The sequence below is a fragment of the Hydra viridissima genome, unplaced genomic scaffold (assembly GCF_058129835.1).
Source record: "Hydra viridissima isolate aposymbiotic clone 2 unplaced genomic scaffold, HvirCarnegie_v1 scaffold_7, whole genome shotgun sequence".
Lineage (NCBI taxonomy): Eukaryota > Metazoa > Cnidaria > Hydrozoa > Anthoathecata > Hydridae > Hydra > Hydra viridissima.
The window spans coordinates 7,944,888-7,966,895 of NW_028324306.1; the positions used below are offsets into that span (position 1 = coordinate 7,944,888).

A 22,008-nucleotide genomic window follows, 5' to 3' on the forward strand; every position below is an offset into this window, starting at 1 on the left:
TACAATTATTTCTATTAATATTACAATTACATTTATTTTCGAGAGGCACTTTTTACAAGAAGAATGGAAGTTGTTAATCCTCTGAGAAATTTTGCCAATCCCAATTGGTAAAAATGTTATACTATTCATACAGCATTCTTAATTCACTTGATTGTAAAATTAAAACAAATAAAACAAAAACAAAAAGTGGACTAAAGATTCGATTAAATAAAACGAACATAAGAAATAAGAAGAAAAATTAATTGATAAATAAATAAACAAATAGGATTTTGATTGATGTTAAAACCAAGAGTTAGGAAATTTTTATCAACATTTTTTAGGTCTTTAGATCATATTATCTATGTAACTTTGTATTGAACAAAGAGTTTAGTTTATAGATTATATTATTCAATAAAGTTAATATATCATTATCTATTCAAACATTATTTTAATTCTTTTGATATTAGGATATAATCATTTTTACAACAATAATGGATACACTAAAAGTGTAATCGAGTTGACAAACTAATGAAAAGACCAAAAGATTAAATATTTAGTACTGTACGTTTGCACCTTTACCTCGTATTTCTGATTTTGAGTTATCTACAATACCAGGCAGAAAAATCTTTACAATTGAACCTGCTAAAATATCTAACAAATAAAACCTTAAAAAATGATTTTAGTGGTTTTAATCACCTACACTTTTATCAAACGTAAGTTTGTAGATTCCTAGGTATAAATACTTGTCCAAAAATTCTAGTAAGTTTTCCATATGGATATAGCTTACAGTTCCATATAAATAGATGTAAAATTCGAGTTTTCCATATATCTTACACCTACATATAAATAGAAGTAATATGAGAGAGCTCAAAACCACTAAGCCAACCAAAAATGTAAAATTTGTCAAATACTATAGCATATTTTGCTTAACCATCGTATGCAACCATCATTCTTAATCATAAAAAAGTTTCTAAATTTTTCAATTAATGTGCAGCATGATAAAAATTTAATTTTCAAAATTTTTAATTTGTTTGATGAGTTTGCGAGCCCTTACTTACCTGATTCATCTTTTAGCGTAATTAACCATCCGTATTTAGAGAAAATTTAAATAACTGCTAACAAGCATTTCATACCTCTGTTGAGTTCAGAGAATGTCTGCATGCCTATTTTCACTTGTTTAATTCATCTGCTAATTGCATGGTGTATAAAAGTTAAGAAAGTAAAAATTAGAAGATTTTTTTAGTTTTTTTAAGTACTCAATCGGAAAACTCATTCCAAATTTCATTTTTGTTCCAATTATCTTTTAAACGATTCTTTTATCAAACTTTTTTTTTTTTAGTGTTGAATTAAGATCATTTCTTTAACGAGTTGATCTTAATTCAATAGATTCATGATGATATGCAGTATTATCAGCTCTATTTATAAGTTTACTCCATTCTTTTGTTGTAAGATATTTGTTAAGATTTTCATCTAAATTTGTACCAGGACCCACTAAAACTGTGACCAGGTAAATTCATCTTAAATGGTAGGCTATTAACAACTAAGTTCAAAATGCACCTTCAGAGGGAGTGCCAGACTCATTTAAACCTATGCTTACATCATTAGTGAATTGAATTTTTGTAGTATTTCATAGTCCACATTTTCCTCGTTGCATCATTTAAACCATTTTTAGAAACTGTGAGCTGTTCGCTACCAGATTCTGTTTTTGTGTTGCGTTACGCATATTTTAAGTATAATCAGTATCAACATTTTTTTAGAAGAGGTGGAAAATTGAATCTCGCTCACATCATTTGCTCTAATCTCCTATGTCCATATGCCAATGTACTTGTTTGTCATTTTCAGAACTCAATGCTAGGTTGACTTGTTTACTTCTGTATATACTTCATAATTACGACTACGAATCACTTTCATAGATCTCATTAAATTTTGGTACTTAAACAAACAATTTTCATCGTCTTCAAATGTAATGCTACTTTTTACAACTTTTTTAAAGTTTTACATTTCCTTTCTACTCTTCCATCAAACATTTTGATTGAGTACACTTTTGCGTTTATAATATAATGCACCCTTTTCAAAATCTCACCCTTTTCTTCAGGTTTGAACATACCGTTAACCTTTTTAATGCATCTAGTCTTGATAACATTTGGATTATTTGGTACAATATATAACATTTGGATTATTTGGTACAATATATTTGATAATAGTGAGATTGTGATATTGCATTATCATTGAGAGATATCAGTATCTCACTGATATCTCTCAATGATAATGCAATATCACAATCTCACTATTATCAAATCTACAGGGTGCGGCAGCGATTCGCGAACAGATATTTGGCTTTGTGATGGCTAGGTTTTGTGATGTAAATAAAATACTTCCGTAATTTGTTTTTGTTGATTAATGTTCAATGACCTTCTTAGGTTTTTATAAAATTGTGATTAAAAAAAATTAAAAAAGTGTTTCGTGTTTCTGGATTATCTAAAACTACATTTTACAAAGTGAAAAAACGTGACTGTGCTGAGAGAGAGCCAAAGTGCCTTCTCCAGTGAACAAAAAAGTTGATAAAAAGTTCATAGAAAAGCTTAAAAAGCATGTTGAAAAGAATCCTACTGTATCCATCAGAAAGACAGCAAAACTGCTCAATGTTGATGAGAGGACAGTCAGAAGAACTCTAAAAACACTTGGAAAAGTTACTGTGGTCCAACCTTCATGTCAACTTTTGACAGAAAGACTAAAAACTTTACGATAGGAGTGTTCAAAGATGTTTCTGAATCAGCAAAAAAGTCATGCTTCGTCAGCAGTTACAGTTTTTTCAGATGAAAAACTTTTTAGTGTTGAATGTGTGCTTAATAGGCGAAATGACAGATTCATTATGCAGAAGAGTGACAAAGCATCACCTGTGTGTCACACCAAGCACCCTCAGTCTATCATAATGCTAGCATACATCGCTTCTAATGGAGAGAAATGTCCACCAATCTACATCAAAGAGAAAGAAAAAGTTATTTCAAGAATCAAGTCACTAAAGTCATCAATTACCCGTGCTTTGAACTCAATGTCAAGGGACTATGTAAAAAGTACCTGCCAGTCCTTCCGCCCTAGGCTTGAGACAGTGATCAAAAAAAAAGAAAACCTAATTGAATGTTAAGGTAGGAAAAGTATTTATCTTCAACTTTTCTCCTATTAATATTCCGTATATTTAATTTTTTAGTGCTTTAAAAATTGATTTTGAAAAATGTTCTAAAAAGTTCGCGAATCGCTACCACATCTTGTAGCTTCAACATCAGCTTCAGCTATATCTTTATAAAAATCTTCAGTCTCTATCTTATAGATCGGGCTGTCATTGTCTGAAAAGGATATGAATCTAGTCTTGATACTATTTGGTACCATCTCAATATCTCACTATAATGCAATATCACAAGTATGTTTCATTGTATGTATGCTGTATGCTGCAATATCACAAGTATGTTTGATTGTATGTATGCTGTATGCTGCTAAAAGTATTCTTAGCAGTTTACTCTTGATTTAGTAGATCTAAGTATCTGCTTTGTTAAATAAGTATCTGCTTTGTTAAATAAGTATCTGCTTTGTTAAATAATAAACTTGTCATTTACATATGTATATTTACTGGATTCTCATCGATAATACTACAGTGTGTAAAGTTTATTTTAGCAGATAGCTTCTCTGCTTTAGTTTCATCATTAACTAATCTAATATCTTGTATACCTCGTATGTTTGCCATACTTTTTTCAAAAATAATATTATTCATGAGCTTGAAGAAATACTTTTTAAAATTGTTTACAGCCTCTACCCTTAATTTAGCATTCAAATCAATATATATCTTTAGCCATGGACTTTCTTCAAATTTTAATTCTTTATGAGCATGCTTAATTTTGATACCTAATCTTTCATATTATTTTAGAGTCTCTTGATAAAATATATATTTATTTTTTACATGTATATTACCAGGACTATTTAATTTTGTATCTTTTTCTTGCTCGTATGAGCGATATTCATGAGTCAATACTTTCGTCTTTTTTCATTTTTTTGAGGGTTTTAGTAAAAAATTTAAAAAAAAAAATTTTTATGAAGAAAAAAATTTGCGTGACGCTTTAAAAATTCCAAATCTGTGGAAATAATTCTTCTTGATCGTTGACATCTACGCTACGCAATTTAATATAAGTGAATGATTTTAGTATAATCTGTTATCCTTTTATTTCTTTTTGCTGATATCAAAAAAAAAAAAAATGGTAAAAGAAAGATAAAAATGATTGTTAAATGTAATAAAAGAAGTTTAGCTCAATATTATTACTATACCTGTTATTAAAAAATATTGTAAATGCTTAAGAAACGTTTCAACTTTACTCTTCTCTCTTTTTGGAAAGTAAAGATATGATTGCAATTTTACTTCTTTATTTTTTTTTTAGCATAACTGACTAGCTCAGAGCGTGAATGCATACAGACGTTTTATTGCGCAATCTAATATCTGTGACCTTGAATTTAGTGACTAAAGTGAATTTAAACGTTTTTATTACTCTGGTGTAAAATGGTGGACGATCAACCAACTGAAGAACATTTACGCCATTGCATGCTGTTTCATTTTCGATTGAGGTGTTAGTGCAACAGTCGCGACAAAAAAAATTTATGATGTGTATGGAAACGTATTGAAGGTCAATAAGTGCCAAGGTTGGTTTAGAAAATTTTCCAATGATTTTTGACTTGTCTGATGGTGATCGAAGTGGGCGCCCAGTAAGCTTTGATAATGACGCTTTAAAAATATTGGTGGAAACGAATCCAAAACTGAGTATCCAGGAAATAGCAAATACACTTCAAACTACTTAGTCAACAATTCAAAGACATCTTCAAGAAATCGGGAAGGTTTACAGGAAGGGTATATGGGTCCCACATCTACTATCTGAGATGAATAAAGATCAATGGCGTACAACTTGCACATTTCTTTTGTACAGACAAAGAAGTGAGCCGTTTTTACCAAGGATTGTTACTGGTGATGAGAAATGGATCTTGTACAACACCAACAAGTGCAGCAAACAATGGCTTTCTCCAAATCAACGAGTTGTACCCGCTCTAAACCATCCCTTGTTTTAAAGAAAGTGTTCTTGTGCGTTTGGTGGGACTGTGGAGGCATAATCCATTTTGAACTATTGAAACCGGAAGAAACAATTGCGGCTGAACTTTATTGTCAACAATTGGACAGATTTGCATAACTAATTGTTAGTAAAAAGACCAGGTCTGGTCAATCGAAAAGGAGTAATATTGCAACTTGATAATGCCCGCCCGCACGGAGCAAAATTAACCCAAGAAAAAATAAGGTAGCTAGACTGGGAGGTTTTACCACATTCTCCATATTCTCCAGACATAGCAAAATCCGATATTCATTTATTCCTTTCCATGGAACATTACCTGAAGAATAAAAGTTTCAAAAATTTCGATGATTTGCGAACTCACCTAGAAGAATATTTTTCTTCAAAAAAAATTAAGTTTTATGAACGGGGATCGAAACTCTACCAAGAAGATAGCATAAGGTCATTGATAGCGATGGAAATTATATAACTGATTAAAAACAAAATTAAATTCTTTTTTTTTGTTGTTGCCACTTAAATAATTGATTACTTCTGGGTACCTTTAATATATTCCACTCAATTTAAAGGTAAAAGATCTAGAACGATATTGTTTTGGGATGGTCTTGTGTGGAATGATAAATATGCAATCAATGTCAATGAAAAATAAAATTTGAAATTCTCATATAATTGTTTTAGATTGTAGTTTTATTTTACTTATGGAGGAAAAATAAATTTATGAATAAGCATTTTTTATAGCACAAATAAATTTTTTAGCTGAACGAGTGAGCGAGTTACAATCTCTTATAGTACCATAGCTAACTGAAGTATAAAGCTAAAAGGGCTATTTGATCCTAGAGGTATACCATGTCCATAAGTTTTACCTTTATAACTAACATATAATCCATCACTGCAAGCCACAGATCACTGCAAGCTACAGATCACTGTAAGCTACAGATCCTTTTCATGGGCTTAAATGTAAACCTTTTATAAGTTTGAATATGGCAGCAGCTAGATGCTCCCTTAAAAGCTTGATACCTGATGTATCATAATACACCTCCCCAACCGATGGCCTCATCTAGTAAATCCAAAGTAAATTCATTAAGCGTTTTTCTCAATGTAAACACGTTCAAGCGTCGTCTCCTACATATAGTATACAAGCAGCATTGCTGATGTAGTGAGGCGTCTTATATAATGACTGCTGCGTATTGTTTCGAATTGAGATGTTTCCTCACTTCTTTGATGGTATATATGTCAAGTGAATCTTTATTCTCCTCAATGATAAGATCAAAGGAAGCTCAAATGACAAACGTATCAACCTGTTCACTAGGGGCGGTAACTACGATGGCGATCTGAAGTAGCGATCTTTGCGAGAGCACTGCACCTCTATTCAAGATCCTCTTTAGCAATCCAGTTGTCGATAAGTATGATGCTAATTAAAATATATATCTCAACTATGATGCCGACCATCATAGTTGAGATATATATTTTAATTAGCATCGAAGAAAGCTACACCAATACCGATTAGCTTAAGTTAATCGGTTTTAGCGTAGTTTTCTTCAATACTAATGAAAACTTATCGAAAAATATAGATACAAATTTCAAAAGCACTGGTAGAAACATGTTAATAGAAAAATTACTAACTTATCGATCAACACTTAATAGCAAAATAATTCAATTTAATCAGAATAAACCTGTACAAAAAGCATTCTAACAGGTCCTAAAAAAAAGGTCATTCATAAAAATGATCTCAAAAAAATATTTCTCTGTAATTACCGCAAAAAAAAAAAAAAAAAAAAAAATTTTTAAAGACAGTTATTAAATATTTATCAAAAATTATTATTAGTTGTTAAAAATTCCGAAATAGAGTAATAAAAATCGAACCAATGGATTTTAAGCGAATAACTCCGTAAAACTCTTTTAAAATTTTTCGAAGATCGATACAGTAAACTCCCGGCTATTTGAAATAGCACTTATTCGAACTGGTACTTTTCGCAATTTTTTAAGCAATTTTCCTTCCCCCTGAATTTTTCTTAACAAACTTTAGTTATTCGAAGTAAATTCTTATTTCGTTTGGAGGTTCCAATAACCGGGAATTTACTGTATAACTTTTCAGAGTTCGAAAAGCAGCTTCGAAGAACTTTTGAAAACTTCCAAAGATCGTTTCGTTTTAAACGTAATTGTCCCATGCTTACTATTTTCAAACTATTGATTACTTCGTATAACAAAGGTTTTGTCCTTAAGTTGGAATTGTTCCTTATGCTTAGAAAATATGAAAAAATACTGGTATTCGTTTCTAATTTTGTTTTTGTGTTCAGATAAATAATATTTATAAAATTATAAATATCATTATTATATTTTAAATATCATTATTATATTTTAAATTCGCCACTTTTCCTCTATTATCATAGAGAAAAAGTGGCGAATTTAAAATTTAATATGCACAAAGTAGATTCAAAACGACATATGATACAATGGTAGCATTTATTTATTCTAGAACTACATGAGTACTAAAAACATTAGAAATGCAATAAAAACATTAGAAATAAATAAAAGATTACTTTCACGAACCAGCTCCTAAATATAATTCCCATAATGTTTTCCGTATTAGACCCTTGGTAGTGGAGTTAAAAGTTCAATATATCCTGGTGGAAGCGCTCGATCTTAATGCTCTTGTACTTCTTTGAACTGGACAGAGTGAGCGAGGCCTATAAAGCATATTTCGGTATGTCCGTCGGGGATCATGACAAACCTTGGGCACCTCATTTCGCCTGCAAACCTGTTTGAGGCAATTGGAATTAATCTCAACCTCAATGAGTGACAACCAGGGCTGTGGAGTCGGAGTCGTGGAGTCGGAGCTCATTTTGGCTGGAGTCGGAGTCGGAGTCGGTACAATTTTTCCGACTCCGACTCCGGTTTAAAAAAAATCTTTCAAAGTTTCATAATTTTCATAAGGATTTTATAGAAGTTACAAAACTACAAGTCCCAGGATGCGCTGAAAGCTGTAGGATATCCAGACACAATGGGAATTGTAGTTTGCAACAACTGGAGGACGAGGAGTTTAACATGTTATTTTTAGGCCTTTAAAACAGTGATAAGCAATAGGGTATTTTGCTGCTTATCACTGAGAAACATATATCACCTCCCTTGCGCTCTCCTCTACCTTCCCTTAAACTATATAATTTCATGATCCCCTAACTCCCGACTTAAATTGTCTGGCACTGTGCTACATATTCTTAGTAGAAAGCTAGGCGTGCCACCACCAAGCACCAAAGAGTTGCTCCACAAACAGAAAGACTGTAAGTATTCAATTAACTTTGTTTCTCTGGAGAGAGAGAATATTAGAAAATTAGTGATTGAAGAAGCTGTTAAACAAAAAGAAGAACTTAATGAATGTCTCAAGGGACGCTTTGTGTTTCTTAACAGAGTGAACTATTTTGTAATCAATGTTTAATTCTTTTTTGAAAAAAATGAAGCAGTTACCAAGACATTGGCAGTAAAAGACGCCAAAACTAATCACACCAGCGAATTTCTCCAGGTCTCAGTAGAAAAGATTCTTAAAGAATATGAACTTAAAGAAGAACAAGTTCTTTCATGTTTGAAATATTGTCCAACTGACAATATTTCAAACATGATTTTGACAAATTTATAATGCTATTAGCGACGGCATAAGAGTTTATTGCATAACAAGAGTCCAGAAAAGTTGTTTGTTCAGAAATTGTTTTCTTATAAATATTGTTTAAAGCACTAAGTGGTTGGATTATTTGTATCAGTGATGAAATAGCCAATGTTAACATTTTACTACAGTTATTTGTTGTTACAAACAAATAACTGTAGTAAAACAAACAACTATTTGTTGTTACAAATTGGTTACTTATGAAGGAGTCGGAGTCGGTGTCGGGAGTCGGAGTCGGAGTCGGTCCATGATAAAATCAAGGAGTCGGAGTCGGAGTCGGAACAGCAGCTTACCGACTCCACAGCCCTGGTGACAACTCATTATCGACAGCTCATTTAGAAGCCTCAAAGCAGTGCTGCTTCGTAAGGACAAAACAAAAGTAAAAATTTGTTACATGTTATAGATTGCAAATATAACACACTGTGAGGGAGCTAAAATGTCGTCTCTGCAAAACATGTAAATAATTTTTAAAAAACTTTGGAATACGCTAGAGGTCTGCGTTCCGGCCGATTTTGATTGCCTTTGATCGCGAATTCCGAATTCCGTCTGAACCGGAATATAGAGGAAACTTCTAGAGAAACTGAAATTTTATGAAAAAACGATACTTGTAACGAGATCCTTAATCTTTAAATTCCGTTTTAAGTTTTGTTTAAAAATTAAAGTTTCTTATCTATTGATTTTTTAGTTTTATATATAAATAGAAAAATTCCGATTCCGAAGGAATTCGGGATTTGCGATCAAACGTGATCAAAATTGGCCGGAACGCAAACCCCTGGATAGAGCTTTTAAACAAAAAGAAAAAAAAGCAGATCTTTATCAACATTTTGCGTCTTTGGAAATTACCAACATGATTGTTATTAAATTTCGTAAAAATTGAAAATTAAATGCAAAATTAAAAATAAATAAGTCCGTGAAACATTTCACTAAATCGATTCAATTTTTTTCGAAAGGAAACTTCCATCTAAGAATAGCACCGTCTGAGCTTACGCTAACAATATGTTTCTGTTTAGGACAAATCTTTAGCCTGGTTATCTCTCCACAATGACCAAAACCGATATGAGTAATTTCACCTTCATTATATTTCCAAACCTAATTGTTGAAACCAGATTAATATTTTACCACTTAACTCATTACGCTAGATACAAAACTCGTTACGCTAGATACAAAAACTATTCATTTTTTGATACTCAGACCAAAGTTAACATACTAGCAGGTTTTATATGGCTTCAAAAAATAAATTCGTGATTACTTTTATGAGCTTATCTTCACCACCAGTGACAAAGTACAACCCATCCGGTGACACGTCCATACCATTGATAGAACCGGATTTAGTTCCTTCTAACTCACGTATAGGAGACCCATCGTATGTTTCCCAGCAACTAATCTATATCATAAGTGTGAAAAACATAACCATTAAAAAAAAAATTAAGCCATTTTTGAACAAATTAATAGAAAATACAAAACGCTATAAATAGGACGTTACTTTGTGGTCAGTTCCGGCAGTTACAATCTGACATTCGTCAGGGCGGTAGCACACAACTTTAAACATTGAGTTCGCAAAAATAATCTGATGACGGACAAAACGTCTAAACATAACAAGTAAAATATTTGCTAAAAACATTTTAACAACTTAATTGGAGTAATATTGAGAAGGAAGAGTGATATATAATTAATTCCATTACGAAGTTACCAAATTACAGAGATAACCATCCCTACTATATATATTTTCAGTAACTTTATATAGCTGTAATTTAAAACTAGAATAACTTTTAAATTAAGTGCTATACAAATTTAAAAAATCTTGAAGGCATTTCACACTCCTTAAATGTTATTTCTTTATAGCAGGCAGAAAGTATATAATGACTTTACTAAAACATTTTGTTTTTATTGGTAATTTAAAATATACCATAAAAATATTAAAGACGTTTTGAAAGCATGTATATCATATTTTTTAAAACAAAGCAATGGCCTCTAAATATTGTTTGCTTATGGCTGTAGCCAGCTCTTGGCTTAACAAAACTCCACTCAAAAAGTGAAGTCATAGAACTGTTCTTCTACTACAAAAAGACAAAAAGTTAGCAATGTCTAAACATGGTCAAAATTAGTGATAAAAATGCAGTAACTGTCTACACTCCAGCATTTTTTGACATCAGTATCTCAGATGATATGAAGCAACTGATGGTCAATGCTATCAAGACAAAGTTTGCAACTAAAGAGGATCCCTCTTGATCCTGCACTTATATTAAAACACTAACTAATAGGTAATTGACAACAGCATGTGGGTAGTACATGATATTGTAGAGCAGAGAGTGGTTTTAATGGATGAATACAACAAACTGCAGTCAAATAAAGAAAAATAAAAATACTTTCCTCTTTTTGCTGTTAAGAAATATTCTTTGTAATACCCAGATTAGGGATTGCAATCCCGCACACTTTTCAATCCCGTGGGATCCGCGCGGAATTCTTTAATTTTTGTGCGGATCCCGCGGGATCCCGCGCGGGATTAGTAGGTTTCTTATGCACATTATAAAAGGCAAAATGTCAATTGTATTTTTCTTTCAAGTATTTCAGAAAAAATATACTCAACTTATTAAATAAAGCCAAAAAACACAATTTATTTGTAAATCAATATAATTCTTAACATTTAATGAACAAAAAGATAAGCCAAAGTACATAGGACATCTTTTAGCTTTACGTAGAACGTCTATTAGCTTTATTTTTTTTTTTAAATATCAAAATGAGAAAATCATTGCAAGAAATGCGTTCTTAATAAACAGACCCTACTTAAGGTATCATCACTTAATCTACTCCTCAAAGGACTGCATATGTAACCAGCAGCTGAAAAAGCTCGCTCGGCCTCTACGCTTGTTGGTGGCATGGTCATCAAGTAACTATGCGCTATATCTAGAAACTTGCCTTTTACTCCATTACTTTCATAGGCAGACATTTCCGGCTTCAATAATTTATCTAAAGAATCTAAATTTGGTATCTCCTTTACATTTTCTGTCCAGCTTTTCTTGTCTTTCTGTGTTTGATTTTCCAATTCTTTTTTCAAAGATAGAATTGTAGGAGTAAGTATTTGGGAATTGTTAATAGAATCTACAGCTTCTTTTTCTTCGAGTTCATTTTCTTCGTCGGATTTTGTAAGAAAACTAGTAGTCCATTTAAATTCTTATTACGACGTTGTGTAAACCTCTCACGAAGTGCCGCGGCTAAATCTATGCTCAAAAGTGATGATTGCTTTTGCAATTTATTTAGCATAAATTGAAAAGTTATTTCCGCAGTGACAAGGTTCGATTCTCTCCAGCATAAAAGTTCAAGACCAAGTTTTAGTGGTGCCAGGCAAATAATTAAGTCATTGATTTGGGACCACTCTTCTCGGGTGAAACGAATTTCTGACCCAACATCAATTAAGGCTTTTTCAATACACACTTTTAGTCTACGAAATCTTTCTAACATATCGAACATACTGTCCCACCTAGTTTTACAATCAAGAATCAAATGAAGCTTTTTCCCGTGTTCTTGTAGGATATACTTCTGTAAATATGTATCATTTTTGACAGGAGAGTTTTTAAATATTTTTACAACCTTTCTCACTTTTTTCATGAGATCTTTGTAATTGCTAACCAATTCAGCAGATGGTCGGTCCAAAATCATTGTCAAACCATATTCTTTATTTATAACTTCATCATCCTCAGTGTTACCATATTCATCTTCTTCTTCAAAATTTTCATATGTAGTAAATTCTTCGACTTCTCCGCTGTTTTTCTTGTATAAGGTAACTGCAAGTTGTATTCCATGAGCATAACATAGTTGTTGATAGCAAGACATCATTTTACCGACTTTTACCATCACACTTGCTCCATCAGTAGTCATGGCAATAATGTCTTTTTGGAGATCAATATCGAAGCTATTTAGCCTTCCTGAAACTAACTTGACGCAATATTCTGCATTACACGATCCATGGATTCGAATCAATCCAAGATTAAAGTGTTTCGCCTCCATATGTAAATTTAAGTTTAAGTATCTCTGAGTATTTTGTGATGTCCATTCGTCAAACGTTATTAAAAACTTTTGATTTTGCTTTTTTAGTGATGTGAATTTTTGCATTATATCGGCTTTTACAGAATCTGAGAATTTAACTACCATCTATCTTATAGTATTAGGTAAAGTAGGGAGCCGGAAACCACTCTTTGAAAACAAGTACCGTAAATCTGAAGATGTGCAAAAACTATTAAATGTAAAGCCATCTTTTGCAACCATGCGCGATACCAATTTTTCCATAGAAATTTCCTTTACGAAAAACGTGTCAATTGTTCTGACCTTTTTCGATGGAATTACTTTTTCGTCTTCGCAGTCGATGTATATTTTAGGCTCTAGTTCAACTGATTCATGCTGTTTTGAAGTTGAAGCTCCGTCTTGTTGTAAAACGTTTGACCTTAAATCGGTGCCATGTTTAGTTTTTAAATGGATTATTAACCCTTTGATTAATTTTTAAAATAACCGAACATAACATGCACTTCGCATTTTCTTCATTATCACTTTTTTTAAAATAATTCCATATAGTTTTAATTTGCGATATGCTTAGTACTTTTGTTTTAAAATCTTGATGTAAATAATTTTTAAAGACTTTTTAAAAAGTAGTTTTTAAAAGTATATTTTTTATAATTATGCACGCACGTTTTCAATTTCACGTTTTCAAAAATTTCAACATACTCATTAGCGAAAATTTCATCATAATCATAAACTAAACAAAAAAAAATTTGAACGAGTTCGACTAATGTTTTGCTAAATAATTGTTTATTTTTGAATGATTTTTTTATATTTATAGCTAAGAAAAATATTTTAATAGCTGAAGATAAATTTTTAAATGGATTTGTTTCGCAAATACATTAAACACTTTTAATTTGATATCTAAATGTCTTTTTAGTTTAAAAGAATTGACTTTTTTTGTTTAAAAGCAATAATTTCAAAATCCCGCAAATCCCGCGGATCACGCAGTAGTTTTTGCAAGATCTCGCATGCGCTAAATTAATGCGGGATCCCGCTATTCGGCATTGCAATCCCTAACCCAGATCATGCAAAAAAGACACTTGATATATTAAGAATTCAATCCACAGTTCTTTTAATAACTTTATTTAGTTGCCATATTATTTTTAAAATAGTTAATTTAGCACCTTACACTAGTCACCTCAACAATTTTATTTTCTACAAAAATTTGTCATTTTATTAAATTAAAAATTTTCGTAAAGGTTGTCCACTCTGCATATTTTTTCAAAACTGCCCAAATGTAATTTTTTTTCCCCTTTAGGGGATACTGAAAAAAAAATTTTTTTTAAAATAATAATAACATTACTAGAGCCCCCTAAAAGTGCCTCAAGGCAAATTTTCCTGTTTAAAATAACGAAACATTGTTTTGTAATTTTAAACAGGAAATCTTTTTTTTAGTTAAAACAGAGAAATAATTATAACAAGTCCCAGTTGTTCTAGAATTTTGAGATAAAAATCAAAGAAATCAAACGAAACAAAGACACCTTGCATAACATATGCTAAAATATCAAGCTTAGTCATGTTAGTTCTGAGTTTATCAGTTAAAAATTTGACAAAATGTCAGACAAGAACCCCAAAACTGAAATTAGAAAGATTTTCAAAATATGCTTTCAACAGGCAAGGTAAAGAATTTTTCATTTGTATATTTAGCAGAAAGATTGTGGACACTGTTATTAGCTATGGTATTGAATATCAAATTCCTTAAAATTTTCTCTGAGATCCAAAACTTTTAGGAGATTAAAGTAACATTGACTTGAGTCTTTCATTTTGAACTATTAAATTCTTGAACATGAAACACAGGCATAGTAAGCTGTTTATGTTGCAAATTAATATGTCTTTTGACAATTTTTCCATCTCAGTGAAAGCAAAAAACATCCAAGTTTCAAAAATGTACAAGTTTTCACAAGCAGTTTTAGATACAGCAGACACAAACATAGATGAAAAAATTGGTTAAAACTATCTTTGTTTGTTTCTACCTCTTTTAAAATAGAATGCAACATTATCATCTTTCTTTTTAATTGACAGAAGTCTAGATTTTATAATTTATTGAATGGCATCAGGAAACAAAATATTTAAAATTACAACTCATCAGCTCAAAGGACTTATTTTTATTGATAAATAATCCAGTGATGATGATTTAGGGTCAATATTATTTGCATATTTATTTACAAGTCAACTAGTATAGGTTTTTATAATTGTTGTGTAAAGTATAGAAATTATAAGAATTGTTGATCATCATTAATTCTATTTACTGCTAAAAAGATAGGTTATTAGCACTATCTATATTATCAATAACAATACTTACACTAGATCCCAAATTATACAAGTACCATCAATGCTTGAAGTGATGCACTATATAAAGAAAACATCAAATCATCAAATAATATTTTAAAATACCATTTTATAAAAAGATATTCTAAAAACGATGCAGAAAACAAAGTTTAATATAATAACATATATTAATTCTAACATAATTTTTTCATCTCAAACTAACTTAATCATGACTTATTATATGAGGAAAAGTGATTGTGATAACAAGCACACCTGTGAATCATTTGAGCGAATTTTTACACATGTAACAGTTCCTAAAAATGTAAAGTCATAACCAAATACCATATCATTAAACACAACTTTTAGTATTGAAAGCCTTTTTTACCAAAACCAATAAAAAGGTATTCACTTAAATTCACCTACATCCTTTTTAAATTGAGTTTAAAACAGAACTATGTAAATGCAAACTAAACAAAATAATGCAGATTATTAAACGAATCAAAATAACAAAATAATTCACCCTTATGCTCTTTCATAGCTTGCACCATCTGATATTCATTAGTGGTTATATCCCAAATTCTGACTTGTCCTTCACCTCCACCACTGACAATTCGTTTACTGTTTAAAGTTCCTGTCAGAGCTGTTACCCCTTTACTATGAGCATCATGAATAGAAAACTTTAATTTTCCAGTCTCAGGAGTGAATACTCTAATTTTCCCATCGTCCCATGCTAAAGAATTTTATTGATGATTTTTTGACATGCTCATTAAATTTATAACATTTTTCTGATCTAATATTCCTGAATCTTAACTTAATAACTTTTATTTATAAACAATTGGAAGAATTGCTATTCCAATGTTTTTTAGAAATGATCACCCTATATATTTATAGTGTAATATCCATATATTATAGTACTAACAAATGAAGAAATATGTTTTAAAATGTTCTAATGTTAAAACTCTTGCATGTAACTGTTAATTTTTTAGAAGAAATCAAAGTTGCAGTTTGTATTTGTTTCTGCAGGAAGCATCATTTTAATTGCACACTTTGTCCATTGATTACTTCTTGATATGTTGAATTTGAATAGCTCCAGTGATTCTCTGATGAGTGCTATGCATTTCAATATTTCTGAGTTTTTGAAGCCATTTTCAGTTTACATTTAACTGGTAAACCAATAGTTTGTCAGCTGATATGAAATGAATCTGCATACCTTCACCAAAGTCTTCCTTGCTGTAGACATAAGAATAAATGCAAGGATAGTGAGAATGGCACTTGAATTTTACCTCATATTGTTGATGTTAGGAACTTTCTGGAAGCAAAGCATTGGAAATGGACCATTTTTCTCAAAGTAATTGAACACCTGGGTAAGATGATATAAATATTTCATGCTGTCTCTTCAGCTAAATTTATTAGAGATTTCTTCTGTTCAGTTTACATATGTCGACTTCAATTCCTCTTACTTTTTCACCTGTTGATACAAAAAATATAGTACCACCAAGTTATTTCCCCCTTACAAAACTGAGAATTGTATACATAATTTGATGCTGATAACTAATAAATAGCAGTTTGGTAAAATTCTTTTCTAAGAATAATTGTTGCAACAACTCTGTTCTTTTTTAATGTTGGTTTTATCAGCAATAACCATCTTTTTTGCATTGCATAAGTTGTATTCATCAAGAACATTGACAATTCCTGCAGTGAAAGTTACAACCTTATTATCTTTCAAACACAGTACATGCAATTTTACTTTTTTCAGTAGAGTTTTTAAGTATTATTACATGATACTCATTTTCCTCAATGTCCTTGCCATCAAAATGTAAGGGCTATTGTTCCATTTGTAAAATTTTAATTAAACTGTAACTGTAGCCTACTTCTCCTTTGCTTTCCATGTTCTTTTATAGTGATTAGATTGTATAATTTACTCAAAAAAATCATAACTTGTTACAGAAGGAAGAAATTCAAATGTTATTGAAAAAATAATTGTGCAAAAGTTTATAAAGAATTAAAAAAATTCAAAGAGATTTTATTTCTAATTCCTCCACATTTTTTCATCACAGCACATCAGTATTTTTTTTTGGATAGCCTCTAGATTTTAATATTGTTTGAGTCAACTAAGTTAATAAGAACATTTATGGGATATTTGCCCGACAATCCACATGTATATTGAATAAATTATTTGTATTGGTCGGTATTTCGCCCCTTAATTGACAGGCAAGATGTTCCTAAACATGTTCTCTTGGATTTAAATCTGGGCTTTAAAAAGGCCACTCCAAAAGTGGAATTTTTTTCAAATTTAAAAAAATTTTTGATAGAATTTGCCTAATACTTTGGATCGTTGTCTTGCAGGAAAATCCACACGCAAGGCATTTTGTCCTTTTCATGTGGCAGCATAAAATTCTTGATTATATCTAAATACACATTCTGATCCATTTGCCTTTGATGCAATAACGTAGGCCAATAGAATCACTATTGAAAGATCCCCGATCTATTATATTTCTACCACTATACTTAACCGTTGACATTTGATACATAGGAGCAATTCTTTCACCTTTCGATTGTCTCACATACTTGATACCATTGCTACCAAACATACAAAACTTTGATTCCTCATTGAATAAACTTTTGAACATTCTTTTGAAGTCCAATCCAAATGATCTTTTGCAAATTTCACTTGTGCTAAGCGAATATTTAATATTAATGGTTTCTTAGCAGGACAATAACCAAAGAAATTATGCTGATGCAGGCAAAGTTGTGTAGCGTCTACCATTTGATTCACCAACACTTTTACGGAATTCTTGTTTTGATTGTCTTACCAAAATTTTGTCTTGATGTTTTGTAGTTATCTTGGCCTGCCTGGACAATCTTTTTTTCAAGTATCTTACGATCTCATCTCTATATCTCTTAACTAGTATGTTAATTGTTAATTTAGCCACATCATGAAGCACAGAAATTTTCTTATAAGGAATCTTCTTCTCTACAGCACATATTGTTAAGTTTTTGTTTTCTAGTAAAACTTTCTTAGACTTTCCCATTACTTTTAAAATTCAATTTAAGTTAAATATTATCTCAGTAAATTAATTTTAATACTAACATGTTTTTTTTTAATGAAATTTTCATTTTTTTTCTGACTTCAATCATTTTAAAAAAAAAGTCAAAATGTAATAACCCTATAGCTTATAAAATATTCTAACTCTTTTATCATGATAAGAGAGTTACATATTTGTAATATTGTAACTCTTTTATCATGATAAGAGAGTTACATATTTGTAAAAATATCCAACAAAATACTGATATCAGCAACTTGAATAGCATACAAACCACTAATTATGCTTTTTCCATCTGCCATAAACTCTACTGCATTGCATGTCATATTTGGAACAACAATACGCAGTAATTCTTTACTTGTTTCTGCATTCCAAACTCGAATATCATTTTTGGAACATGTTGCATAAAGACGAGAATAGTTTCTGGAGCATTAAAAGGAATATATTATGGGCTTTGCTTTTACTATTTAAAAATTATATTTTCACTGACCTCTTTTATTAACAGGTGTTTTAAATTAAAAACATCTATTTAAAAATATAGTATTAAAAAATTTTAGTATACCATATTAAAATTATCAACATGTAGCTATTATAACTATTAACATAAGGAAATTATATCAAACGATAAAATTTTGAGTTCTTATGATCTTACCTGGCAAAAGAAATGTCTGAAATCTTTGCATAATGACAAGTACTAATCAGTTGATGAGAAAAGTCTTCAAAATTTATTTGATAGATTTGTGAAGTAGATGTACCAGCATAGAACTATTTGAAAAAATTTTTACATTTTTTTAAAAATGGAATTGTTTTTTTTTAAATACGGATAATCTAAAAAATCACAGACCTGCCTTTGTCCTGACCAAGTAAGAGAAGTTATTTCCCCATCAACTTTTATTGATCTAGAGATGTGGATACTTGATTTAAAAAGTGAAACTAAATCTATTTTACTGAAACTTCAAGAATTTAACAGTTAAAAACTTCAAATTGATGATAAAACATTTATAAAATTAATTAAAAAAAAACTAAAAATATTTACTTCACTCTTTTAAAGCCATTTCCTCTCACAAAGGAGATTGTACCATCACCAGCACCTATGAGAAAGTCTTTGTTATCCTTTAATAAAATAGACAAAATACTAAGACTAAACTTATCTTTTCCTGGACCACACTGGCAAAGAAGCTTTGTTTTCATGTTAATCTAAATTAAAATATAAAGCCAATTTTAAAAATATCTATCTTTTTTGACTTAAATGTTGTAAATATCTCAGTTACTATTATAATTGGAAATTGAAATCTAATCCTAAAAAAATGCCAACTTGAAGAATGTCCCCGCTTGTTGTTCCACAATATATATATTGGTCATCTTCTGAAACTTTTACACAACGCACAATCCTTTTTAAATGCCCCATACTGCAGTCTGTAGGTTGAATAATTCTTTTTTGTAAATCAAGATCCCAGACACGCAAGGTCTTGCTGTTGTAAATTATTTTAAAATGCAAATTATTAAAAAACAAACTTAAATAAAAGTTATCTTACAAACCTAAAATTTTAATAAGCATTTTTTATCTGAAGTTTTTAAAGGTACATTAACAACATAATTTTGGCCCTAGCAAATTTTGGCTCATAGAATAAAACATTTCTTTTACACTACCCAAAAAGACAGCTTTTGTTGGGCTGAGCACTCATGTTCTCAGGAATGTTGGAAAAAAATATATACTTTTTAAGGTATATGTCAAATACAAAAATATTCTGCAACCAATAATGTTTTACAAAACAACTTACTTTCCACCAGTGACAAACATATTATTACTGTTGTTTGCAAAAGCAATGCAGTAAGTTACGCCTGCACTTAATACTGCAGCTGGTGCACCACATATAGCTTCTTTCTTTGCAATATTCCAAATAACAACACTAACAATAAATAAAGTATACATTTATACAATAAAATTATTTACATTAAAAAACAATCAATTTATTTATTTAAATTAAATACAAGAAACCTTCCATCATCTTGTCCACCAAGTGTTGCAAGGAATTGTTCATTAGGAGAAAATGCAACAGCTTCTACAGTAACCTTATGTAGTAGCAGTCTACAATAAATACTCATCTCCTGATAATTCCACACAATCACTTCAGCCTTAAAACCCATATGGGTATGCTGTCCAGAGGCAATATTACATCCAGTCTTTGAAATAGCAATACATGACACATTGTCATTGTGACCAGATAAAAACCTTTGCAAATGTGTTGATAAATTTTTAACCACTACTGTATTGCCCAGAGGATAAACTATATGGTCTTTATCAGGATGAACTAACAGGCCTCCAGACACCTTACCTTGGAAATAATTCAAGATAATAAAAAATTAGAAATTCAACAAAAACAAAGTTCAGCTAATTTTACTTTTGATTACAATCTCAATGTTTTTGAACTAATTTCTAGTTTTTAAGATATATATATATATATATATATATATATATATATATATATATATATATATATATATATATATATATATATATATATATATATATATATAAACAAAGATTATAGGAGCATGCATGAAAAAAAAATTCTATATGCAAATAAATTAAAAAATTACATTTAAGAAAAGAAATCAAAGTTCATAGGAACTTATGTCTGGATAGCTTATAAAAACAATACTTAAAAAGATTTTGGCTTCTTTTTAAATAATCATTAGTTTACAGCCATATAAAAAAATTATGTGAACTTTAGTAATAAACATGTTTGTAACAATAAATTATACTTAAAATTACAGAAAATAATCCAGTACACTACACATATTCCTAAAATCACAAAAATCAAAATATTTTATCACTTTACAATTTATCATAATACAAGGAAGAGGAGCAAGGGTAATAGAAGAAAGGGCAAAGGGGCATTTAATCTAATAACAGTATAAATTACCTGCAAAACCAATAGCTGATATTAAATTTAGCTTTTCCATTTCAACAACATTATCAGCTGCCATTTTTATTAAAAAAATATATACAAGCTATACAGAAAAATTTTAATCAACATTAGTATTTGTTGTTTAGTTGTTCAGTAGTTTTCATTGAAAAACACATAAATACCTCAAAAGCTCATCCATCTAAATTTTAACAGCAAAAAGAAAACTATTATATTCTATTGCATTAATTAGTTTATGAACAACTTGGTCCAATCATCAAAATAAAATGCCTCCTTTCAAATAATAAGTACACTCATTGTAAGCAGGAAAGAGTAGTTGACCACATAGTTTATTATGTGGCCTTTAAATATACTTTTGAGAAGAGTTTAGGTCTATAATGCAGATATATTTTCTAAAGCTTTAGAGTAACTATCAGAAACCCAGGATCAACACAATAAATTTAAACAATGTCAAAATAAAGCTGTTACATGGTACTTGTAACAAAGTTGTAATTTAATCTTTCAGAGTACATCAAATAATCCTTGTATTAATCTTTAAAAGTACATCAAGCAAACAACTTTTATAACTTTTTTTTAAAGAAATTACTGCTTACATAAAACATCAAAGCAACCAAGCCATGAGAAGCCCTATACAGATTTTCTTATGATAATTACTTTGGTATCAATCCAACTTAAGTGAAAATGTAGAAATTAAAGAAAAAACAACAACAACCTTTTATCAAACATTTTAAAATAAAAAAAAAAGTACTTTCTAGTACAAAAATAGAAAATAATATTATCACGGGACAAAAGTGTGTTGAGCTTTAATATGTAAATAAATTGATATAAACATTTCATCAAACATTAATGTTAAAATTAAGGTCACGTAGAGCTGTTAATACGTAGTTAAAAAACCATCATGTGGTGTAATCATTTCATTTCAAATGAATTCATTATTTCTTTTCGGATAAAATCCCTTTTTTAATGAAGACTATAGCTAATAA

The 22,008-nt window shown here is 30.2% G+C and overlaps 1 protein-coding gene across 3 annotated transcripts; it reads right to left on the bottom strand.

The window, feature by feature from the left end:
• Nucleotides 1-9,542: 9,542 nt before the first annotated feature.
• Nucleotides 9,543-21,432, bottom strand: LOC145184608 (cilia- and flagella-associated protein 52-like). 3 transcript variants are annotated; one of them, XM_090092607.1, is made up of 14 exons: nucleotides 21,023-21,432; nucleotides 20,095-20,431; nucleotides 19,877-20,005; nucleotides 19,411-19,567; nucleotides 19,132-19,292; nucleotides 18,940-18,994; nucleotides 18,748-18,860; nucleotides 18,370-18,518; nucleotides 15,572-15,781; nucleotides 15,325-15,365; nucleotides 15,086-15,132; nucleotides 10,214-10,316; nucleotides 9,980-10,114; nucleotides 9,543-9,819 (listed from the first exon to the last, which is right to left on the bottom strand). In XM_090092607.1, exons 1-14 carry the CDS (start codon nucleotides 21,084-21,086, stop codon nucleotides 9,664-9,666), a joined length of 1,857 nt encoding a protein of 618 aa, XP_089948733.1. In that variant the 5' UTR covers nucleotides 21,087-21,432; the 3' UTR covers nucleotides 9,543-9,663. The 3 variants fall into 3 exon arrangements, 2 of the variants coding, with proteins under 2 accessions (XP_089948733.1, XP_089948734.1); XM_090092608.1 differs by having other exon boundaries at nucleotides 20,095-20,426; nucleotides 21,023-21,117; XR_016454009.1 differs by lacking the exon at nucleotides 18,370-18,518.
• Nucleotides 21,433-22,008: the final 576 nt, after the last annotated feature.

Coding starts and splice junctions, on each gene's coding strand:
- LOC145184608 (XM_090092607.1), bottom strand. CDS start 21,086: ATGGCAGCTGATAATGTTGTTGAAATGGAAAAGCTAAATTTAATATCA. Junction 19,293..19,410: donor CAAGCGGGGACATTCTTCAA/GTTGGCATTTTT, acceptor ATTTTAATTTAG/ATTAACATGAAAACAAAGCT. Junction 15,782..18,369: donor TGGAAAAAGCATAATTAGTG/GTTTGTATGCTA, acceptor AAAATTCTTTAG/CATGGGACGATGGGAAAATT.